Genomic DNA, 24,307 nt, shown 5'->3' with positions numbered 1-24,307 from the left:
GGAATCTCCTTCCTTAGAGGTTTTTAAGGTCAGTCTTGACAAAGCCCTGGCTGGGATGATTTAGTTGGGGATTGGTCCTGCCTTGAGCAGGGGGTTGGACTAGATGACCTTGAGATGTCTCGTCCGACCCTAATCTTCTAGGATTTTATGTACTGGGTCATTATCGGAGACTGCTATAACATGAAATATAGAATCATAGAGTATCAGAGTTGGAAGGGACTTCAGGAGGTATCTAGTCCAACCCCCTGCTCAAAGCAGGACCAACCCCCAACTAAATCATCCCAGCAGAATCTAGGTAAAACAGAGCAGGAGACATACAATTCTTCCCCAAGGAGTTCAGTCACAAATTTAATTAATGAATTATTTTTTTTAATGAGCATCATCAGCATGGAAACATATCCTCTGGAATGGTGGCCGAAATGTTTAATACCCCTCTATCCCGATGTAACGCTGCCGTCGGGAGCCAAAAGATCTTACGGCATTATAGGTGAAACCGCGTTATATCAAACTTGCTTTGATCCGCCGGAGTGCGCAGCCCCGCCCCTCCAGAGCACTGCTTTACCACGTTATATTCGAATTCGTGTTATATCAAGTCACCTTATACCAGAGTAGAGGTGCATATCTAGCATACAAATGTTTAATATATCTAGCACGTAAATGCCTCGCAATGCTGGCTACAAAAGTCCCATGTGAACCCCTGTTCTCACTTTCAGGTGACATTGTAAACAAGAAGTCGGCAGAATTATCTCTCACAAAAGTGAACACACTTGTTTGTCTTAGTGATTGGCTGAACAAGAAGTTGGCCTAAGTGGATTTGTAGGCTCTAAAGTTTTACCTTGTTTTGTTTTGCAGTTACGTAACAAAAAAAAGCTACATTTGTAGATTGCACTTTCATGATAACATAAGAGCGGCCACACTGGATCAGACCAAAGATCCATCTAGCCCAGTATCCTGTCTGCCGACAGTGGCCAATGCCAGGTGCCCCAAAGGGAATGGACAGAGCAGGGAATCATCAAGTGATCCATCCCGTCGCCCATTCCCAGCTTCTGGCAGACAGAGGCAAGGGACACCATCCCTAAAGAGAATGCACTACAGTACTTGTATGAGATGAATTGAAAAATATTATTTCTTTTATTGTATTCGCAGTGCAAATATTTGTAATATCAAGTGAGCACTGTACACTGTGTATGCTGTGTTGTAATTGAAATCAATATATTTCAAAATGTAGAAAAACATCCAAAAATATTTAATAAATTTCAATTGCTATTCTGTTGTTTAACAATGTGCTTAAAGCTGCGATTAAGCACGATTAATTTTTTTAATTGCAATTAATTCTTTTTAGTTAATCGTGTGATTTAACTGTGATTAATTGACAGCCCTACTGAGCCTTAATCAGTAGGCAGGGCATTAACTCAGGCCAGGGGTTTATAAAGCCATGCACAAGCGACCAGGGAGCTTGCGACCAGGGGCTGCTAACAGGGAGTTTTGCAAGGGAGTTGGGAAGGGGAGTGGGAAGGGAGTGGGGGTCCCTTGTCAGTCCTACCTGTTCCCCTGTAGTCCCCTTAAAACCTAAAATCCAAATCATTTTCCAAAACCCCTTTCTTTAAACCACCCTTTCGTTAACTAGGAGACAATGCAGGCAGAAGCCCAGCAGCAGAGTGGGGGCTATCCAGTTTATTGTGCTGAGTGTAGCATGTATGATAACCTGCCTCGTGGGAGGGTGATGTATGTGTGCAGTTGGTGCAAGGAGCTCCTGGCCCTCAGAGACCACGTACGGACTTTGGAGGCCAGGGTGGTGGAACTGGAGGAGCTAAGGGAGGCAGAGAGGTATGTTGATGAGGCTTTCTGGGACACTATAGAATTGTCCCACCTCCGCTTAGACAGCCCCTGCTTTGTTGAGGAGGATGAAAGGCCCAGGGAAGCAGAGCAGTCAATGGGAGCAGAGGGAAACCTTCCCATAGTTGGGACCCTCCTTCCAGATGATGCTGGGGTTGCCTCTCGCACTGAGGTTACCTCTCCGGGGGAGGGAACTCCAGTTGCTAGGAAAAGGCAGGTATTAGTAATGGGAGATTCGATCATTAGAAACGTAGATAGAGATCCCAAACCTGAGCCAGCCTTTTGTAGATACAAATTGATGGAACATGTCACAAGATTTGAATGTGTCCACTAGAGGAGGTTTTTGGATTAATTGATAAACTCAACATAACAAGTCATCAGGACCAGATGGCATTCACCCACAGAGTTCTGAAGACTTAAATGTGAGTTTGTGGAAACTATTAATCTAAGGTTTGTAACGTAACCTTAGTGCTTGAAATTCTCTACGAGAGACCCTAACTGACTGGAGTTTAAGCTAATTAACGCAAAGCAGAATTCTAAAACACAGGGCATTAGAGGTGATCCTAATGCAACTTCCAAGACTGGACAGTCTAAACCGGGTATGCTGGGTCAAATTAAGTCGTAAACATTATGTTAAGTAATAATAATTGTCGCCAAGTATAACAATAGTAGAAAACCTAAACGTTGCTACAATAGTCAACATTGTTTCTGTGATATCAAGAATAATTGGTGTTATAATGATCTTTAAGAGTTCTGTTGAAGTGGGTCAACAAATCAGTCGGAGGAACGGGGACATTCCGCCAGTGGACCATAGTGCTACTTAGGATTTTTCCAGAAAGGCACATTGACAGATCCCTCACATACCAAAGGCTCTTACCCGAATTAAGCTGTCATGTCGGATACCGAATGATAAGTGCTCTTTCATGATCACTGAGGACTGGTGTTAAAAAGCAACAGGGAACAAAGAGGTGAGGAATTAATGTGAAAAACATCACATCGTCAGGAAAAGGAGACGGTAACTGAGTGGTGTTACCCCAAGGTCAGTACCCGGACCAAATCACTAATCGACAACTATTTCTCCAAATGATCCGGAGAAAGGGGACATCACAGTATAAGTGGCAAATAGCTTTGCGAGTGATATCTAAACTACTTCAAGATAGTAATAGACCAAAGCAGATTGTGAAGAACTTCCAAAAAGATCGGCAAAAACTAAGTTGACTTTGGGGCAACTCACAAAATTGGACAAATGAACACTAATGTGATAAATGTAGGAGTGATAATGCACATTGCGATTAAACCACATCAATCTTAATCCCTAATACTATGCACATACATAATATGAGGGTGTGCGTAATGATGCCTTATAGCTACATACGATAGTGTCAAAAAGATCCTTTGGCCGCGCTCATCGGAGGATAGTCCTCATCTGAAGATGTCCATGCAGGGTAAGTTGCGTACTAAGCATAAGGCAGTGTTAGGACTATCATCTAAATAAAAAATACGAGGTAGGAACATAAAGGTGGAGATAGAAATAGACTGGCTAGAACTATATTATGCCTGAATAATAAATCCATGCGTGACCTGCACCACATCTCGAGCTACTGTGTACAGCATGCTGGTCTCCTCAACCTGAAAAAGATCTTCTTAGCACTCAGCAAAAGGTTCAGAAAAGGGCAACTAAAAGCATTAGGGGTTGCGAAGGCAGAGGTCACCATATTGAGGAAAGAATAAAGAGGCTAGGCCTCTCAGCTTGGAAAAATGAAGGAGACTAATGAGAGAAGGGATATGATAGAATGGGTCTATAAATTCGATGGAGTGGATAGTGAGAGAAAGTGAATTAAGGAAAGAAGTTTTACTTATTCCAATAATACATAAAGAACAGGGTCACAAATGAAATTAATAGGCAGCAGTTTTTAAAACAAATAAAAGGAAGATTCTTCTTCGAAACGCGCACAGTCAACTTTGTGGAACTCCTTACAGACCTGAGGAGGTTGTGTGAAGGCCTAGGACCTTTACACTAGGACTGCTTAAGAGAGAACTGGATTAAATTCGATCCGGATAGCTTAAGTCCATAAATGGGCTATAATACCAGACGCTATGGTAAGGCACATTTAGGTGTCCTAGCCACTGTTTGCTCACAGAGGATGAGTGCAAGGGATGCTAGAAGAGAGACTCAGCCGTGTTATATCTGCCTGTTAGGTCACTCCCTCTGGGTACCATGGCATGGCCACTGCGTAGAACAGATAGCTGGCTAGATGGGATGAGTAGACTGCCAGATTACTTGGAGCTAGAGGTGGACCCTTTGGTCTGACCCGGTACGGCCGCTCTTATGTTCTTATGTACGGTTTACCCTTTTTCCACATCATCTATGAATACGTTGAATAGGACTGGTTCCAGTACAGACCGCTGGGGAACACCACTATTACCTCTCTCCATTCTGACCATTTATTCCTACCCTTTGTTCCCTGTCTTTTAACCAGTTACCAATCCATGAGAGGACCTTCCCTCCTATCCCATGAGAGCTTATTTTGCTTAAGAGCCTGTGGTGAGGGGCCTTGTCAAAGGCTTTCTGAAAATCTAAGTACACTGAATCCCCCTTGTCCACATGCTTGTTGATCCCCTCAGAGGATTCTAGTAGATTGGTGAGGCATGATTTCCCTTTACAAAAACCATGTTCACTCTTCCCAAGAAATTATGTCATCTCTGTGTCTGGCAATTCTGTTCTTTACTATAGTTTCAACCAGTTTGCCCGGTACTGAAGTCAGGCTTACTGGCCTGTAATTGTTGGGGTCACCTCTGGAGCCCTTTTTAAAAGTTGGCATCACATTAGCTATCCGCCATTCAACTGGTACAGAAGCTGATCTAAACGATAGGTTACAGCAAGGACTGGAACCTTTGGCACGCGGCCCGTCAGGGAAATCCGCTGGTGGGCCGGGCTGGTTTGTTTACCTGCAGCGTCCGCAGGTTCGGCCAGTCGCAGCTCCCACGGGCCGCAGTTCGCCGCCCCAGGCCAATGGGGGCTGTGGGAAGCGGTGGCCAGCACATCCCTCAGCCTGTGCTGCTTCGTGCAGCCCCCATTGGCCCAGAGCAGCGAACCGTGGCCAGTGGGAGCAGTGATCTGCTGACGCTGCAGGTAAACAAGAGGATTTCCCTGACGGGCTGCGTGCCAAAGGTTGCCGATTCCTGGGCTAAAGACTACAGTTAGTAGTTCTGCAATTTCACATTTGAGTTCCTTCAGAACTCTTGAGTGAATCCCTTCTGGTCCTGGTGACTTATTGCTGTTTAAATGCATCAGTTTGTTCCAAAATCACCTGTCTGGGACAGTTCCTCAGATTTGTCACAGTCCCCTCTCTTGGCAGGTCTTCGACAGCTCAGGCTCCTTCCTGTCCTACATCAACACGCTGGCCGACCCACTATATGGGCCGCAGGGCCTGGCACTCACCTCGGACGGACACGTGGTGGTGGCTGACTCGGGCAATCACTGTTTCAAGGCCTATCGCTACCTGCAGTAGCTGAGGGACCCTGGGCAGGCCCGGCCTGCGCCTGCCCCGCTGCCTGGACTAGAGACCGAGGGGCCACTTTCCCCACCTGCAGGCTGGTGCTGAGCGCCCAGCCCACCAGAGGTGGGGGGCTGCAGGAGCCCTGGGCCCACCATGCTACAGTGCAAGGGACTGGCAGGTGGGGGGACCTGCCAGCCCGGGCCCCAGAGCAGGGAGACCGACCCATGGAGAGGGGCAGCCCACTGGGTCCCCCTGGTTACAGTGAATGTTAGTGGCTGTCCGCGCTTCCCCACTGCCTGGGCCCTTTTGCTGGGGGCCCACTCCTCTTCCCAGCCGTGTGGGCCAGAGGGTCAATGGGGCTGCGGGGGCTGGGGGCCTTGATCCTTCTCCCTGAGGTGCAGCATATCCTGCCCATCACCACCCCTGTACAACCCAGCGACACCCGCCTCTGAGTCCCCCAGCAACACCCACCCCCCTGTACAACCCAGCAACACCCGCCTCTGAGCCTCCCAGAAACACCCGCCCCTTGTACACCCCAGCAACACCCACCCCCCCTGTACAACCCAGCAACACCCGCCTGTATCAAGCCCCCAGCAACACCTCACCCCCCCTAGTGGACACCCAGCAACACCCCTCGATCCCTCAGCAACATCCCGCCTCGTGAGCCTCCAGCAAACCGGCCCTTTACACCCAGCAAATGACCTCACCTCTATAGGAGTCTCCCAGCAACTCTTGCCCACAGTAGCACATACCCCAGTAGTCACCGCACCGTCTGGAGTCCCCCAGCACCACTCACCTCTCCATCTGTGAGCGCCGGCCAGCAAATGCACCTTCTACCGGCCCGTACGAACCAGTAACTAGCCGCACTCGGTCTGACCACCCATGGCAACTACCGGCCGCGCACCCATCAGCTAGTACTTGGACCCAGAGCTAACACCCGCCTCTGTAGGTCACGGTCCATTCAACACCCTTCCCTCGCCGTACAGGACACCACCAAGCAGTGAGCCGGTGCTCTCGGAGTCACTTCGCATACAACACACGCGACCTTCCGCTTATAACAACCCACAAGACCGCGGCTCTCTAGGGGCCTCACCAGGCATCCCGCACCCCCGTCGTGAACAACGCCCAGCAAACACCCCGCTTCCCAATGTAGGCATGAGCCAGCAATCATGCCCAGCGACCCTGAGCCTTCGCAGCAACCCCGCGTGCCTGGGTTACTAGACCCAGACAAGCAAGCCCGCCTCATGAGTCCCTCAGGCGACACACACCACTGCCCCAGTTAGAGTTCATTAAGTGTTTACTACTCCAGCACACCTCGTCTCTCTGAGAGCACTCAATGCAGACGATCCTGCCGCCCGGCTGAACAAGCACCAGACAACACCCACGCTCTGAGCCTAACCCATCACCACCACCCGCCACTAGAAGCCTCGCCTCCGCAACTATGCTATAGGTACACACGCTTTCAACAAAATCTAAAATATTAATAACAGGCTCGCTACCCAGCAACACTCCGCCTCATGACCTCCCAAGCAACCACCTGCCCCTGACAACCCCGCAACACCCGCCCTGAGCCCCCACAACACCCGCACTCCTGGAGCCTTCCCAAAGTCTAACACCCGCCCCCTTACAACCCCGAGCAACAACCCCGCCTCTGAGTCAAAACCCATTCAACAACCCGACCCCCCCGTACAACCCATCAACACCCGCCTCTGACCTCCCCAGCAACACCACCCCCCTGTACAACACAACACCCGCCCATTACAAATCGCAGCAAACCACCCTGACCCTCCCAGCAACCACCCGCCTCTGAGTCCCCCACAACCCCACCCTCCGTACAACCCAGCAACACCCGCCTCTGAAGCCTCCACAAACACCTGCCACCCTGCCTACACCCAGCAACCCCGCCTCTGAAGCCTCCCAGCAAACACCCGCCGCCTGAGCCAGCCGTCCGTGGCACCCTGTACAAATCTCAGCCACCATTCAACTCGTGCCCCCAGCACATTCTGGCGCCTCATGGACAACCCAGCACACGGCGACGCCTCTGAGCCCCCCAGGTCACACACTCGCCCCCTGCACACCCCATGTCAACACCCGCCTCTGAGCCTCCGCACACACCCGCCGCCCTGTACACCACAAACACCCGCCTCTGAGCCTCCAGCAGATACCGGCCCCGCACCAGCAACGCGGCCAGCCGAGCCCAGACCACTCTCGTCCCCCTAGCTAACGCTCGCAAACTCCGCTACACCACATTCCACTCTGAGTCCCCCAGCACACCCCCTCACCCCCCTGTAATCCTCCAGCAACACGCCGCCTTCCGTACTAACCCGCAACACCCACCTTCTGAGCTCACCCAGCAACACCCGCCCCCTGTACAACCCATGCAACCCGCCCTCGAGCCCCCAGCAACACCACGCCCCCTGTACAACCCAGTAACACACCGCCTCTGAGTCCCCAGCAACACCCTCCCCCTGTACAACCCAGCAACGCCCACCTCTGAGTCCCTCAGCACCAACCCGCCCACCCTAGTAATCCAATCAACAACCACCACCTCTGAGTTCCTCACACCACCCGCCCCCCTATACCAGCAACACCCACCCTGAGTCCCCTCAAGCACCACCCGCCCCCCTATAACCAGCAACACCACCTGCTGAGTCCCAGCACCACCCCACCCCCAGTACCACCCCCAGCAACACCTGCCCCCCTTGTACAACCCGCAACACCCGCCCCCTCACTGTACAGCCCCAAAACCCACCTCGGTGCCCCAAGCAAACCAGCCCTGTACACCCAGCATACACACCGCCTCTGATGTCACCCATCAACACCCCCCCCTGTCCAACCCATCAACCCACTTGGCCTCCACATGCAATGACTCGCCCCTGTACAAAACCCAGCAACGCGCACCCCCTCGTGCAACCCAGAACGCCCACCTCTGAGTCCCCCAAGCACACCCTCCCCCTGTACAACCCAGCAACTCGCCACTTCTGACCCCAGCACCACTCCCATACCCCCAGTGTATACCCCCAACACCCGCCTCTGAGCCATCCAGCAACACCCGCCCCCCCGTACAACCCAGTAACACCCGCCTCTGAGTCCCCCAGCAACACCCGCCCCCCTGTACAACCCAGCAACACCTGCCTCTGAGTCCCCCAGCAACACCCTCCCCCTGTACAACCCAGCAACGCCCACCTCTGAGTCCCTCAGCACCCCCGCCCCCCTGTATACCTCAGCAACACCCGCCTCTGAGTCCGTCAGCACCATCCGCCCCCCTGTATAACCCAGCAACACCCACCTCTGAGTCCCTCAGCACCACCCGTCCCCAGTACACCCCAGCAACACCCACCCCCCTGTACAACCCAGCAACACCTGCCTCTGAGCCACCCAGCAACACCTGCCCCCCTGTACAACCCAGCAACACCCACTTGTGTCCCCCAGCAACATCCAGCCCCCTGTACAACCCAGCAACACCCGCCTCTGAGCCACCCAGCAACACCTGCCCCCCTGTACAACCCAGCAACACCCACCTGTGTCCCCCAGCAACACCCGCCCCTCATGTACAGCCCAGCAACACCCACCTCTGTGTCCCCCAGCAACACCCAGCCCCCTGTACAACCCAGCAACCCCTGCCTCTCTTGTACAGCCCAGCAACACCCACCCCCTACCCATTGCTTCCAGTGCTGCCCAGCAATGCCCACCTTCTGTACCCACCAGCAATGTCTGTCCAGCCTCCGGCATCTGCTAGCAACACCTGCCCCTACAATGCCATCCTGCTGCCACATGTGCTCCCCAGCACCCCCACCTGTCCAGTGTCTCCCAGCTTTGCACCCACCAGCGACCCCCCAGCTGCCCGCCCTTGGTCTGCCCTCCAGCACCCCATCCCCCCAGTGTCTCCCTGATCTGCACTTTATTTCTGTGGCTGGTTTCAGGGGACGGGGTGGCCGAGCCCAGCGCTGGGGGCAGTGAGGTGTCGTGGGACCTGGCGTGGGGCTGGGTAGTGTGGGGGTTGCCCTGGTCTCTGCTAGGCCCTGGCTGGGGGCGCTTCTCACTCCGTGTTACTCCAGGGACTCGTGCCCCAGGCCTGCCTGGTCTAACACGTCCCCCAACCCAGTTCCCCCCCCCCCCGTGGTGGGGGCTAATCCCCCAACCCTGCCTGCACCCCCTGCCCAGGGAGCCCCACAGCTATGGCCACAGGCTGTGAGCCCCCTAGGAGCCAGCTCTTCCCCTCTGCCGGGGCAATGCGGCCCCTCCCAGCCTGGCTCACAGCCCAGGAGCCACCAATTGCAGCCCCCCAGCTTTCAGCCCCTCCCACCTCTGGGGTGCAAGCGGGGGCAGGGCTGCCGTACGCTAACGAACCATATGTACAAAATAAAGTATTCTGAAAGGCCCCTGGGCCCTGTCCCTGCGGGGGGAGGACAGGCCCACCCCCTGCTCCTGCCAGCGGGGTGCTGGGCTGCCCTGAGGGGGTGCAGCGCTGCGGGGGCGGGGGGCCCTGGGGTGCCGATGCCCACAAGGTTGGGGCAGTGCCTACGCTGGGCTCACATGGGGAGCCTCGCTGAGGGGCAGCCGGGGGCCTCTGCCATGTGGCCCTAGGGCAGTGAGTGTGTGTGGGGGTTGCTCTGCTAGCGCTGGGTGAGAGGGTGGGTCTGTGGGTGCTGTAACGCAGACTGACCCAGCTGTGGGGATATGGGGTGTGTCGGGGGCAGTCTCCTGCCCTGCTGTCCCTGCCCGTCCCCCCTTGGTACTGCCTGTCCCCTGGCCCGGAGGGAGCCAGTGATGGGTGCTGGCTGCCCCTCTGCAGACCAGATCCTGGCCCCCACCCAGCCCTGGCCTGGCCTGGCCTGGCCCTCCCAGCCCTGCCCTCCCCTGGCCATGCCTGACCCTTCCCGCCCCTCAGCCACACACCAAGCTGTGCCCACTCCCCACTCCGCGTTGGGGCACCAGAGGGGTGGGGGGCAGAGCACTGTGGGCACTGCAGGAAGTGACTGGCAGGGCCTGGTGGGGGGGATACAGCTCAGCCCCTCGCTGCCTGTGCTGTCCTCACAGGGCTTTCCTGCCCTAGGGATCCCTGGGGGTCCCCTGGTCCGCAGCCCCCTGCTGCAGCTGGGCTCTGGTACTGCTGACGAGCCACATGGGTAGCAGTGGGCATCTGGGAAATGAGCAGGCCCCCAGGCTCAACCCCCCTGCTCGGCCCTCGCTCAGCCCCACCCAGCAGCTCGGGTCTTGTCCGGGCGGGGCAGACAACAGCGAGGCCGTGGGGGCCTGACTCGCTGGGTCACAGCGCTGCTTGGCTAGGGGCACCTGGGGAAAAGTGCCCCTTTCGCGCCCCCAGGCGCCCATGCCAAGGGTAGGGGCTGCGTAACACGGCTGTGGACGTCACTGGCTGGGCTAGCACCCAGCTGGACATGCGGGTGTCCAGGCAGGCTGAGCGCCTCTTGCTGGGGCAGGGGGTTGGGCTCTCAGAGCCTGCGGGGGGGCAGCTTTAGGGCCAAGCTGCATGGTGCCCTCACAGGCTGCACCCCAGGCAGGGGAGCACCCCACCCCCAGCCCTCCGCTGACCGCAAGGGGCTGAGGTGACCCGGGCCAGGTTGGCACGGACGGGGCCCAGCTGATGGGTCTCCACGCCTGGGGGCCTGGGTGTAAATCAGCAAAAACCAAAAACCTTCCTAGCAAGTCCTGTCCCCCTTCCCCGCGTGGCCTTGGGGTGAGCGTGGGGATGGGAACGTCTCCACGGCTAGTGCTTCTGCGCACCCCCAAGGCATCAGCACTGGGAGCTTGGCCTGGCTCCCCCAGCAAAGCCTCAGGGCTCCCATCGTCCGCTGGCTGCCTGGGGCTACGCCGAGGCTGCGCTGAGCCCGGTGCTTAGCCAGGCAGTGTCATGAGGGAGGCCGGAGCGGCTGAGCGCTGGATCCGCAGGCCGGGCGAGCTCCTATGCGCTTGGTTACACTGTGGCCCTGCTGTGCCCCGGTGCTCGGGGGCTGGTGCCTGCCTGAGACCAATTCAGGCCCAGCAGCTGACTTGGGGCCCCTGCTCGCCCGCCTTTCGGGCTCTGGCCACCATGTCGCCTGTTCCTCTGGGTGACACCCTCCTATGACCCCACCTGTGACTGCATGTGACCAGTCTGTGGGTTGCAACCCAAGTTCCCCCAGCAACGTGCATGGCCCATGTGGGACTCCAGAGCCGCTGCTGGCTTCGAATCCCCAACAGCCATGCTGGGCGCTACAGGATCCTGGGGCTCAGTCTGCTCTTAACCCAGGTGTCTGCAGGTGTCTCCCCCGCGCCATGGCAGCCTGCACAGCTCAGCAAGACGATCCTTCACCAGGCCGTGTGCAAACCTCAGCCGGGCTGCACTAGGTCATGGGGCCCATGTACAGCCCAGACGTGCTGGTGTGACCCCCTGTTGTCTAGCGGCCTCAGCCCAGGGACACGCAGTCGAGGCAGATGGGATCATTTTCCCAGCCAGTGCAGCCAGGTCTGTGCCTACTTTGCTCCAGGCGGCAGAAAATCTATCCTGTGCCATTGGTGGGCGCTGGCGCGTGGCTTGGCCTTGGCCTGTGCGGCCGTTTCAGCTGGGAAGGGTTCATTGAGGGCTTGGTTCCCTCTCCAGGACAGGTCAAAGCCCCTGAGAACGTCCACCCATCGCAGCGAACTGAGTGGAGCCCTGAGCTGGCAGCGCAGGGGGGAGGAGACGGGTGAGTGCGGCTCTGCGACCGACGTCGGCAGCCAGGCAAAGGCAGGAAGCAGCCCAGGGAACCGGCCGGGTGCAGAACAAACAGGCCCTTGCTGTGATCCCCAAGGCCTGAGCTGGTGAATGGATCTGGGTTCCCTTTCCCACCCTCCTGCAGCAGGGCACTGTCGGCCTGGAGGGTAAAGGGCCAGGGGAAGGTGGCAACAGCCGGAACTGCCTGGGGGTGTCCAACCAGCATGGACCTTCAGCAGTACCCAGCCCCGGCAGCTGGCTCCAAGCTGCTGTGAAAGGTCGCTGGCACTGCCCGTGGATGGCTCATTCCTAGCTGGGCTTTGTGCATCCCTTATACCGTGTGCTGCAACAGCACCCAGCTGGGAGGAAAGCGCCTCTCACGTGTGTAAGGAACACTGGCCATGCCTGGACCAGTGGGCATGGGGCAGCCAACTTGTTGGCATGGTGGTGGCATGCGGGGGCAGCCTGGCGTACTTCCATCTGAAACCAGAGAAACCCACCTCCAGGTTTGTCCCAGTACCAAGGGGCCAGCCCAACCCAGTTTATAGGGGCCGAGTGGGCTCCCTAGCTAGGCCTGAGAACCGAGCTGCTGGAAACACATCCACTCAACATGGAATCCCCGGTTATGATGACATTTCAGGACCAGCCAGGGAGCCAGTTTTGAATCCATTGCACAGGTGCTGTGAGGATTTTGTGTCATTCTCGGTTTTTGATCAGAATGTCATGTGGTACCAAAGCAAATGCCTTTCAGCCGCCTGTCTGTTACAGCAGCCAAACTGGTCATCGCCTCAAACAAGTCATGTCAGTGTTGCAAGGTCTATAGCCATAAACCCTTGTGGAGTGGCATTAATTCCATCACCTCCGCTAACGCTTTAGTAATCATGTCCCATGTTGGCCATTTCACTACTTTGCCCAGGATTGATGTCAGACTGACAGGCTGCTCCAGGCCAGCCCATTGGCCCTTTAGAAATATTGGCACAATATTAGCTGTCATCCAGTCTGCTGGAACAACCTCAGACTTACTGAAAACCAACATTAACAGTCCAGCGAGCTCCTCCGCAATCTCTTTTCAAACCCTTGGATGCGAGCTATCTGGATGTGCTGATTTATAAACATCGAATGTTAGTAGCTGCTGTTTAACATCCTCCAGCGATACTAGTGGAATGGAACAAGTGCCAACCTCGTCATTTGATAGGATGAGAGGATGTTATTTCCCCCAGTACAGGATAAAAATATTTATTCAACACTTTTTCCTTTTCTGCATTGTTATTGACCAAATCTCTCAGTTCTGCCTTGTAATACACCAATATCACTGATAAGATTTGTTTTCTTAATATTCTTTTTAAAACTTCTTGTCCTTAATTCTGCTGGCCACAAATTTCTCCTTGTGTCCCTTCTCAGTTTTCTACAATTCCTGATTCCTGGGGGTTACAGTTTTTGCTATCAACTCTCCCTTTCTTCCATTTGTTAGAAGTGGGGTTTGTAGCTGACGTCTCGTCTAAGCCAGGTTGGTTTTAACCACTACAGCCTTTCTCCGGGGGTGGGATGCTGTCTTTTGGAGCAGCTAGGGAAGTGTTGTTACAGTCCCCAGTTTCTTGTCACAGATTTCTGTTTAATTCTTTCTCCCAATTAATGATCTGGATGATGGGATGGATTGCGCCCTCAGCAAGTTCGCAGATGACAGTAAGCTGGTGGGAGAAGTAGATACGAGTTCTTTTGGCCCAATCTGCCAATTTGTCTAGGTCACTCTGGACCCTATCCCTACCTTCTAGTTCAACAAGGACAAGTGCAGAGTCCTGCACTTAGGATGGAAGAATCCCATGCACTGCTACAGACTAGGGACCGAATGGCTAGGAAGCAATTCTGCAGAAAAAGACCTAGGGGTTACAGTGGACGAGAAGCTGGATATGAGTCAACAGTGTGACCTTGCTGCCAACAAGGCTAACAGCATTTTGGGCTGTATAAGTAGGGGCATTGCCAGCAGATCGAGGGACGCGATCTCATTCCCCTCTATCTCACCATTAGTGAGGCTCCATCTGGAGTAACTGTGTCCAGTTTTGCCGCCACCAGGCTACAAAAGAGGAGTGTGGAAAATTGGAGGAAGAGTCCAGCGGAGGGCATTAACACAAAATGAGTAGGGGGCTGGAAGCACACTGACTGTAATGAGGAGAGGCGTGGAGGGAACTGGAGATGTTGTTAGTCTGCACGAAGAAGAAGAGTGAGGGGATTGTGAGATAGCTGCTTTCCAAGCTACCTTGAAAGGGGGTTCAAAGAGGAAGTGGATCTAGGACTGTTGCTCGGAGTGGTAAGCCCGATGACAGAACAAGGAGTAATGGTCCGAAGTGAACAAGGAGTAATGGTCTCAAGTTGCAGTGGAGGTTTAGGTTGGATATTAGGAAAAACTTTTTCACTAGGAGGGTGGTGAAGCACTGGAATGGGTTACCTATGGAGGTGGTGGAATCTCTTTCCTTAGAGGTTTTTAAGGTCAGGCTTGACAAAGCCCTGGCTGGGATGATTTAGTTGGGGTTGGTCCTGCTTTGAGCAGGGGGTTGGGACTAGATACCTCCTGAGGTCCCTTCCAACCCTGAGATTCCATGAGTGCATGTGGCTCTTACCTGGCTGTGGCTCCAGCTTATTGCCGACACACGTGGTTAGCGGCGGCGCTGGGCCAGCGATTCAGAGAGCTCAAGATTCGAAAACAGCATTAGGAACATTTGCGCTTGGGCGTGCAGGCCAGTTGCTGTATTTCTGGCTGGTGCTTATGGCTGCTATTTTGTGTATTGGGGGTGCGGGGGCTCGTTATGTTATTAACTGTTGTCAGACTTTCCCACGATGCTGCTGTGATTGGCGGTGGCAGGTCCTGCAGCTTCATGTACGTCACAAGCTCAGCGGCAGCCGCACGACTGCCCCCTGCTGGCCGTGGGCGCCTGGACAGCCTCTGGCCATCCAGGTTTGGATGTGGTCAGGTGTGAGCTCTGCTGCACGTCACTCACTGCAGCCTCAGCCAATGGGGATCCTGGCCCTGCCTCAGTTCCCGCCTCTCGCAGTATTTGTGACTGAGCTATGAAACTGGCTGCCCCCAAACTCGCCGCTTGCTTTGGGGCCATTTCCCTGCAGACGTGCTAGTCTGTGGTGCCTCCCCGTGGTGCTGACAGGGGCCCCTGTTGCCCCCCCGTACCCCAGCAAGCAGCAGAGTTACCATGAAAAGTACCTGGGGGGCCTGGCCTGCACCCCCTCTTCCGACCCCTCCGTACCTGAGAGCGGCTCAGCCCTGGACCTTGGCACCCCCTTCCGAGAGCCCAAGGAGCCACTTGGCTGGGCTGGCCATGGAGCAAAGGCCACGTGGGCCCCACACCCATCAGCAGGCTGCCAGGCCCCATGGCCCAGATGTGCAGCTCCGTGCACAGATCACACTGACCCTAATGGTTGCCAGGAGCTCCCCGCCCTGCCCGGGACCTGCCAGTGAGATGCCAGGTGGCACTGGCTGGCACCCGCCTGAGGAGAAGCCGCAGGTGACAAGGCTTTGTTTGAAGTGGCATTTTCGAGCAGCCCAAGTCCCTCAGCACATCAGGGATGGATTCCTCCCGTGAACAGCACAAGTACTGGCTGCACCAGTGGAAGGGGCCCAGGGCTAGCCCTGAAAACAAGGGACAGGTGGGCAGCAGAGTCCCTCTAAGTTATCCCACCCATGGTACGTGGTGATGTGTGGCAGGGGTGGGGCCGAGGGGTTCAGAGGATGGGAGGGGGCTCAGGGCTGGGGCAGAGGGTTGGGGTGCGGGGCGGGGGGCGAGAACTCCGGCTGGGGATGCAGGCTCTGGGGTGGGGCTGGGGATGAGGAGCTCAGGGCTGGGGCAGAGGGTTGGGGAGTGAGGGCTCTGGCTAGGGGGGCAGGCTCTGGGCTGGGGCTGGGGCTGGGGCTGAGGGGTTTGAGGGTGCCCTGGGGCTACAGTGGGGAGAGAGGACGCCTCCCCCCGCTCTCTCTCCCCGGAGTAGGACCAGGGCTCTCGGGAGGTCTGGGCCAGGGCTGGGTTTGTTACTGGCACAAAATTCTCTCTTGCACCCTCCAGGGCATCCACATCTGCCCAGTTCCTAGGCTCATGGCAAAACCCTGTTAGTTTAGCCACACTAACTTCCCCGTCCGTGGGCTGTGGGCGAACACCCTTCCCGCTGGACTCAGGGCTTTACCTTTTGCGGGTTTACGAGGTCTTTTCCCAGTGAAAGAGCCTCACATAGTAATAACCTGATCCTCTAACAACAGTCGCCAAACCCAGCCTGCACCCGCTGCACAGCCAGTGCTCCCCATAAGCTGGGTGAGCTTTTCCCTGCCGGCCCTTCAGGCTCGAGTCCATCCAGGGACGCCAGGCTCTGGCCGGTGTCGTTGGCGGGGTGCTGAGGTCTGGCAGCGCTGACCGTGGGGCTGGTTCCCGTCGGAGCCCAGTTTATCCAGTGACACTTGGGCGCTGCTAAGCACGCCCGTCACCGATCACCATCCGCCCATGTTACTCACCAGCCCTAGCACAACGTAGCCCCATTCTCTAACCCACCGCCTGCATTCACGTACCCCCAGCAACACTCACTGTGTGCAAGACAAATGTTCAATGCACCCGGCAGAGACCCACGAACACAGGGACGTGGGGCCCAGCATGACAAAACCAGGAAGAAATGTGGGTTCTTCTTCGAGTGATTGCTCATACCCATTCCAGTTAACGTAGAGAGAAAACAAGTGCCACCTCGTCACTTTGATAGGATGAGAGGATTGTTATTTCCCCGCAGTAAGGATAAAAAATATTTATTCAACAACTTTTTCCTTTTCTGCATTGTTTATTGACGCGCAAATCTCCAGTTCTGCCTTGTAATACATCCGAATATCACTGATTAAGATTGTTTATTAATATTCTTTTTTTAAAACTTCTTGTCCTTACACCTTCTGGCTGCCACAAATTTCTTTTCTCGCTTGTGTCCTTTCTCCAGTTTCTACAATTCCTGATTCTGGGGGTTACAGTTTTTGGCTATCCAACTCTCGCCTTTCTCCATTTTGTTAGAAGTGGGGGTTGTAAAGCTGACGCTCGTCTGAAGCCCAGGTTGGGTTTTTTACACTAAGCCTTTCTCCGGGGTGGGATCGCTGTCTTTTGGAGCAGCTAGGGAAAGTGTTGTTACAAGTCCCCAGTTTCATTTGTCAACAGATTCTGTTTAATTCTTTCTCTCCAATATAATGATCTGGATGATGGGATGCGGATTGGCGCCCTCAGCAAGTTCGCAGATGAAACAGTAACGCTGGTGGGAGAAGTAAGAATACGGAGTTCTTTTTGGCCTCAATCTGCCATTTGTCCTAGGTCAGCTCTGGACCTTATCTCCTACCTCTAGTTTTCAAAAGGAAAGTGCAGAAGTCCTGCACTTAGATGGTGAAGCATCCCAATGCAACTGCTACAGGGACTGAAGGTACCTGAATCTGGCTAGGACAGCAATTACTGGCAAGAAAAAAGTGACCTAGGGGTTATACGAGTGGATCGGCAGAAAGCTGGATATGAGTCAAACAGTGTGACCTTGCTGCCAACAAGTGCTAACAGCATTTTGGGTGTAATAAGGTAGGGGCATTGGCCAGCAGATCGAGGGAACCGCGACTCATTCCCCTCTATCTCACCATTAGTGAGGCTCCATCTGGAGTAACTGTGTCCAGTTTTGCCGCCACCAGGCTACAAAAGAGGAGTGTGGAAAATTGGAGGAAGAGTCCAGCGGAGGGCATTAACACAAAATGAGTAGGGGGCTGGAAGCACACTGACTGTAATGAGGAGAGGCGTGGAGGGAACTGGAGATGTTGTTAGTCTGCACGAAGAAGAAGAGTGAGGGGATTGTGAGATAGCTGCTTTCCAAGCTACCTTGAAAGGGGGTTCAAAGAGGAAGTGGATCTAGGACTGTTGCTCGGAGTGGTAAGCCCGATGACAGAACAAGGAGTAATGGTCCGAAGTTGCAGTGGAGGTTTTAGGTTGGATATTAGGAAAAACTTTTTCAACTAGGAGGGTGGTGATCGCACTGGAATGCGGGTACCTATGGGGAGGTGGTGGCAATCTCTTTCCTTAGAGGTTTTTAACGGTCAGGCTTTTGACAAAGCCCTGGCTGGGATGATTTTCGTTGGGTTGGTCCATGGCCTTTGGAGGCAGAGAAGGTTGGGACTAGATACCGCGATCCTGAGGTCCCTTCCGAACCCTGAGATTCCATTGAAAGTGCATGTGGCTCTTAACGCTGGGCTGTGGCTGCCAAGCTTAAGTTGGCCGGGACACATACGTGGTTGCGGGGCGGCGCTGGTCGCAGCGATTCAGAGAGCTCTAAGGATTCGAAACAGCATTAGGAACTATTTGGCGCTTGGGCGAAGCCACAGGCCAGTTGCTGTCATGTTCCTGGCTGGTGCTTATGGCTAGCTTATTTGTGTGTATTGAGGGGTGCGGGGGCTCGTTATGTGTTATTAACTGTTGTCAGAACTTTCCCACGCATGCTGCTGGTGATTGGGGCGGATGGCAGGCTTCCTGCAGCTTCATGTACGTGCACAACGCTCAGCGGGCAGCCGCACCCGACTGCCCCCTCTCGGCCGTGGGCGCCTGGAACAGCCCCTGGCCATTCCAGGTTTGGAATGTGGTCAGGTGTGAGCTCTGCTGCACGTCACTCACTGCAGCCTCCAGCCAATGGGGATCCTCCCGCGTCCAGTTCCCGCCTCGCGCAGTATTTTGTGAACTGAGCTATGAAACTGGCTGCCCCCAAACTCAGGGCCGGCTTGCTTGGGGCCATTTCCCTGCATGATTATCGTGCTAGTCTGTGGTGCGTCCCCGCTGGTGCTACTGGTTGCTTGCGGGTGACCCCTCCGTCGTCTTTCACACCCCCACACTCGTACCCACCCCGACTTTCCATGATCTCCCCCAGGAGCCATTCATGCAGTACTTCCTTCATCACCCCCTCCACTTCAGACTCCCCAGATATGTTCCCCATCCCACACTTCCACCTTAATCAAGCTGTGACATTCTTGGTTCTGGGCAGTTCTAGCCTGCTGTTAATAAGGAAGTATCCTCCTCCTCCGTCTGTCCCCTTTAGATACCCCAGAACTCTGACAACGATGAAATGTGTCCCCAGCTCACCATGTTGAAGACAGCGCTGAGTATGACACGCCGAAAGTAGAGTGATCAACCGTACCTGTACCCACCTCCACTTCAAGATTTCTTTCCCTCCGATCCACCTCGCTCTTCTCTATCTACGTCTCGTCGCACGTACCCTGTGCCAAACCCCTAATCTACAATAAAGTGTTCTTCTGACGGAACCTGCAGTAATGTCGATGCACCCAGAGATCCATAACCCTGTTTGGTTCTTCCAGCTTTCGCCTCTGGTGTGATTCACCCAAAGAGTTTCAAACCGAGGTACGAGATCTCCTTATGTAACAAGGCCTGAGCAGGACGGCCTGCGGCCGTTTTCCTTCTTCAAAGGGGGAGAAGCTAGTTGGCGGGGGAAGTTCTGATGGGAGCTCCATAAATTTATCCATCGCAATCCCAGTTAGGTACGGATTATAGGGACTAAGCAGGGCTCATTGATTGTCAACGCAGGGGCTATAAGGCCCTTCAGAGTACAGCCTTGCAGTGAGTAGGTCACTCGCGCGCCCCCCATAATTTCGGGCTAGGCGCCTGCTGGACATCCCATCACTGTTCTTAACAACTAGAATGACCATGGAGTCAGGGCGGAGGACGGCACAAGCAAGCAGTCGAACCCATCCAGAAGAGTCTGGCAATAGCCTGGACTGGTCCGAATCAAACTGGGTAGGGCCCCTCTAGGTGGGGCAAGCGCGATAGAACAGCCACTACCGGGTTCCGTTCCTCGGGACCTCCTGCACACTGGAGTCCACATTGAGCGCTACCTCCATGGGAGGTCTGATGGCCCTTAGGGTGTTGTGGGCACAATCCAGAATCGCCGTCTTGAGCATAAGAGATGGTCCGCCGTGCGAAGAACAGTGCGGTGACCTGGCGAAGGCATGGAGGTGCTGAAAAAATCATGGTCAGAGCTCTGACTCTACAACCCTTGCCCCACTTGGCACCTGGAACCGGTACCGGGAAGGTTGCACCGGTACCTGGAAACGAGATCCGGAGCCTCCTACTAACGCGTGCCGGAGTCGACCAGACCTCGAGGACGGGAGTCTAGTACAGCAGACCTAAGCGCCTGAGCAGTGCTGGAGCCAGAACGGTGCTGAGCTTAATGGTCAGTGAAGGGACACCTACCGGGTGCGGCGAGTGCGGAACCGGTGGCCGATGAGGGGAGCCGCCGACGCATCCCGGAGGCTTGCCCAAGAGACATCACCCGTCTATACCTCCACCGGCGGTGCGGGGTTCCAGGCAGCATCTCCTTCTGTCATGGCAATGAAAACGCCTCGCCGGTGTGGATGCCTCCGGCGTGGACGGGAACAGTAAGCTCGACACCGGCGTACCGGGGAGCTGTCAGGCAACTGGATTCTAACTGTCCACGTGGGATAGTATCGACAGGGCTGACCGTGCCAGTGTGTCAGCAGGGTCGGGTTCCAGGCGATCGGCTTAGACAAGCTCCCTGTCCGCCGGTGCCGATTGCACGCGGAGCAGTAGGAGTGGGAGCTCGACCACGGCGGCAACACCGGGGAGCAGTCAGGCACTGTGATTCTGACAGCCCTTGTGGGACCGGGTCAACGATGCCAGAGCGTCGTCGGTGCCTCTGTAGGTATGGTGCTGGCCTAATCCAAGTGAGATGAGGTCCCTCTGCTTGCGGTGGCCATTGCGACCGGGGAAAGCACAAGGAGCACGAAGCTCAACCACGGCGCGTGCCGGGGCCCAGTCAGGCATTGGGGTCCGACGGCCCTTGTGGGAACCGCTGGGATCAACAGTGCGATGTTGTCGGTTGGGCCCGAGGCGTTCAGGAAGTCGGTGCCCTGGGGCGATCAGTAGATGAGCTCTCTGGCTGCGAGTGCTGTTGGCATGGAAAGCAGCAGGAGCAGGCAGCTCAACACAGCGCATGCCGGGGAGCAGTCAAGGCATCCGATTCGACGGGGCCCTTGTGGGACCCGGGATCTGACGGTGTCGCGTAGCCAGTGCGCGGCAGGAAGCCGTGCCGGGTGATCCGATCTTAGACGAGCTCACTGGCTGCGGTGCAGATGGCACAGAAAGCAGCAGAAGCAGGAACCTCAACCACGGCACGTGCCAGGGCGATCGGCCAGGCAACCGACAACGGGCTTGTGGGACCGATTCTGCGGTGACGGGTTGTTGGTGCGGGGCAGGTGCCGGTGCCTGGCGATCCAATCAAAACGAGCCACTGGGCTGCGTGGCAGTTGGCAACGGAAGCAGCAGGAGCAGGAAGCTCACCATGGCCGCGTGCCGGGGAGCAGCCAGGCCTGGATTCGACGGCCCGCGGGACCTGGAATGAAGGGTGCCGGCGTCCTCAGTGTCTCTGCAGGTGTTGGGCCGGGGATCCAAACTGTGATGAGCTCTCCCCGGCTTGTCGGGTGCCGTTGGCACAGAAGAGCAGGAGCGAGGGAGCTCAACCACGGCGGCTGCCGGGAGCTGTCGGCACGGGTACTGGAGGCTTGTGGGCTTTCCTCACCTCAGAGAGATGGAGCGGTGCCGAGTCGACTTCGTGCCGGCAACGGCCGTGCAGCGGGTACGGTGCCGAGGAGGCCGCTTCCTGTCCACCGGTAGCCCGCGACTGTGAGAATCGGTGAGGGGAAAGAAAGTGCTGCTCCATATGTTGTCGGGCTTAAACGCCGTGGAAATGGGGCCTATCTGCGACCCCCGAGGCACGTAACGAGGAGCGTTGTGTGATTTCCCCCTGGGTTTCCAAAGCCAATGGGGGACGCCTCGAGGCCGGCAAGGCACGGAGCTAAGACCTAAGAACCGGTGAGCCGGCATGGGTTCAAGGCATCCGGTGCAGGGAAGGGGCTTAACACCGAACCGCCACGCTAAGTAATCATTAACTAACTATTTAATAAAAACAGATAAGGATTATAACTGTATTACACAAGGAACTAAGAGTAGCTAGGGAAGCGGCAGGTCAGTATACTGCGCTGCAACTCACTGTTTCAGCAACGACCGCACGGGCGGTAAGAAGGACGAAGGGCCGGTTGGGTCGGCAAGGGGTATATATCCGGCAAAACCCATAGGGCCACTCCAGGGCGCTTTTGCTGACTCCACTGAGTGGTTTGCTTAGTGGTAAAAGTTTTTTCTCCGACGAACTGTGCACTGCGGCGTGCGGCACACCCCTCCCAACTAGCACCAATAATGCTGGTTAAAAAAAATGTCATTTGATAGGATCTGGTCTGGCCAATGAAATCACTTTCTCAATGGTTGTGGGTGTGAAAAAGACAGTTACTTTCACCATTGTACTGTGTCTCTAGATGTATGCTCATACCATTCAAGTAGGTGCCGCGCCGCAGTGCACGTTCCGAGACGACTTTTACCCTAGCAACACTCAGTGGGTCGCTGGGCGCCCCTGGAGTGTGCCCGCTATGGTGCCGGATATATACCCCTGCCGACCCGCCGCCCTTCATTCCTTCGCCCGCTACTCCACAGGGGAAAGAGGCGGGTTGTGAATGAGATGAACAACACATCTCGAAGAAAACAAACAGTTACAAAGGTGATAACGCTTTCTTCTCGAGTGCTTGCTCATATCCAGTAGAATTCCCAACCCTTATGTAGCAGTGGGTCGAGTGAGATACTGCATAATGCAAAGCGCAGCCAGGCTGCAGCACCCTTGACTGCTAAACCAGAGCATAATGCAAAGCGAAAGTATAGGACCAAGGACCGATGGCTGCGCGAGAAGATCTCGTGGGTAGGACAACGATCAGCAGGCGTAGACGAGTCCTGCAGCCCTGGTAGAAGGCATAGTGATGGCTTGGGAAGTGAGCAAATCATAACAATGTCGGGTGCACATATCACCCAAGATGACAACCCTGAGAGGAAACGGTATCCCTTTCCTCCGTCTGCTACCCGGATCCGAGAGCTGGGCTGTTAGAAGTTTGTCCTTCAAACATAACTGCGAGACGCTGTATCAGATGTCCAAGAGCAGTGTTAACTGTTTCCCATCGTGTTGAGTGTGGGAAAAACAGAAAGGCAGACACCAACCGTAGGAAGAAAGCCACGTGAGGACATAACTCACCTCGCTGGAAAAATAGTCATGGTGGAACACGTAAAGAGCCCTGAGCTTGGAGCGCCTCTTGCTGATGTAATGGGCGACGAGGAAGCTGTCTCCAAGACGGTATGCAACCGAGCAGAATGCAACGCTCGAATGGGGGAAGGCATAGCTGGTTAAAACCATGTTGAGGTCCCAGGTTGGGCTGCGTAACCTAAGGGTGTAAGCCGCTCCAAGCCCTTGAGAACCTCGATAACCATAGAGAGTGAGACACAGATACGATCAACCGCACCTAGGAGGAAAGGTAAAGATGGCCAGTGACGCCTCAGCGAAGAACACCGCTAGGCCGCCTGCTGTAGCAGAGGTGTATCATGAAGGAATCGAGACCCAAGCAGGAGTAAAAGATTAAGCGTATTTTCACAGCCTAGAGAAAAACGCTCCACCCAGCCGGTATATTGAACAGGTGAGTTCTACCTGCTACCTGCTAGCAGCAACAGCAGCCAACACCGTGAGAGTGGAAGAGACGCAGGTCCGGAGTGCGAGATCTGCCCGTGGTCCTGACGGTATGAGGCGTGGGGGAGTGGCAGGTAATTGGTGGCTATGGACAGGCCGAGCAACGTGGCGATCAAGTGCTGTCTGGACCAAGCTGGAGTGAACCAATGATGAGCGCACCCCACCTGAAGTATGGGCAAGGCCCTCAATGAGCCGGGGAAGCAATTGCCCCTCTATGGCCTGAAAAGACGTCCGAGATCGAACCGGGGAGAAACCTGGTAGAGCAGAACCGCGGAATCATTCCTGTTCATCGAGCGGTAAGTCGAACCGGTCCATATGTTGGGGAAAAACTCCACTCCAGGCAAACAAAAGGCAGCACTGCGGGCGACCACTCGAGAACAGGAAGAGCTGCCAAGTGAAGCGTCAAGCGTCCGAATGCCTGGAGAAAGATCTACCAGAATTATCGAGTGGGCTGTGCAAGTGCCAAGATGGATGGCCTTTCTGACAGAAGGGAGGAGGGCCATGTTCCTCCCAGGTTCTTCCATGGAGGGCACATCGGCCGTTGTGCTGGCCGTAACACTGAGTCATCACGGCCTCGCAGCTGCCTGCTGGAATCCTGGCACGCCAGGCGGACTGCCGTCTGCGGATGGAGCGGCACCTGCCCACA

At 55.4% G+C, this 24,307-nt stretch overlaps 1 protein-coding gene across 1 annotated transcript in view; it reads left to right on the top strand.

Moving 5' to 3' along the window:
* Window positions 1-12,013, top strand: part of LOC116829250 (tripartite motif-containing protein 3-like) — a 73,458-nt gene extending 61,445 nt beyond the window's left edge. Inside the window, exons 11-12 of the mRNA XM_075061901.1 lie at window positions 5,196-5,603; window positions 11,938-12,013. Coding sequence (XP_074918002.1) covers window positions 5,196-5,348 — 153 coding nt within the window. The 3' untranslated portion in view covers window positions 5,349-5,603; window positions 11,938-12,013. The remainder of the gene's footprint in view (window positions 1-5,195; window positions 5,604-11,937) is intronic.
* Window positions 12,014-24,307: the final 12,294 nt, after the last annotated feature.

The sequence above is a fragment of the Chelonoidis abingdonii genome, chromosome 1 (assembly GCF_003597395.2).
Source record: "Chelonoidis abingdonii isolate Lonesome George chromosome 1, CheloAbing_2.0, whole genome shotgun sequence".
Lineage (NCBI taxonomy): Eukaryota > Metazoa > Chordata > Testudines > Testudinidae > Chelonoidis > Chelonoidis abingdonii.
Note: the sequence above shows the minus strand (reverse complement) of the source record. Positions and strands in the feature narration are given on the sequence as shown.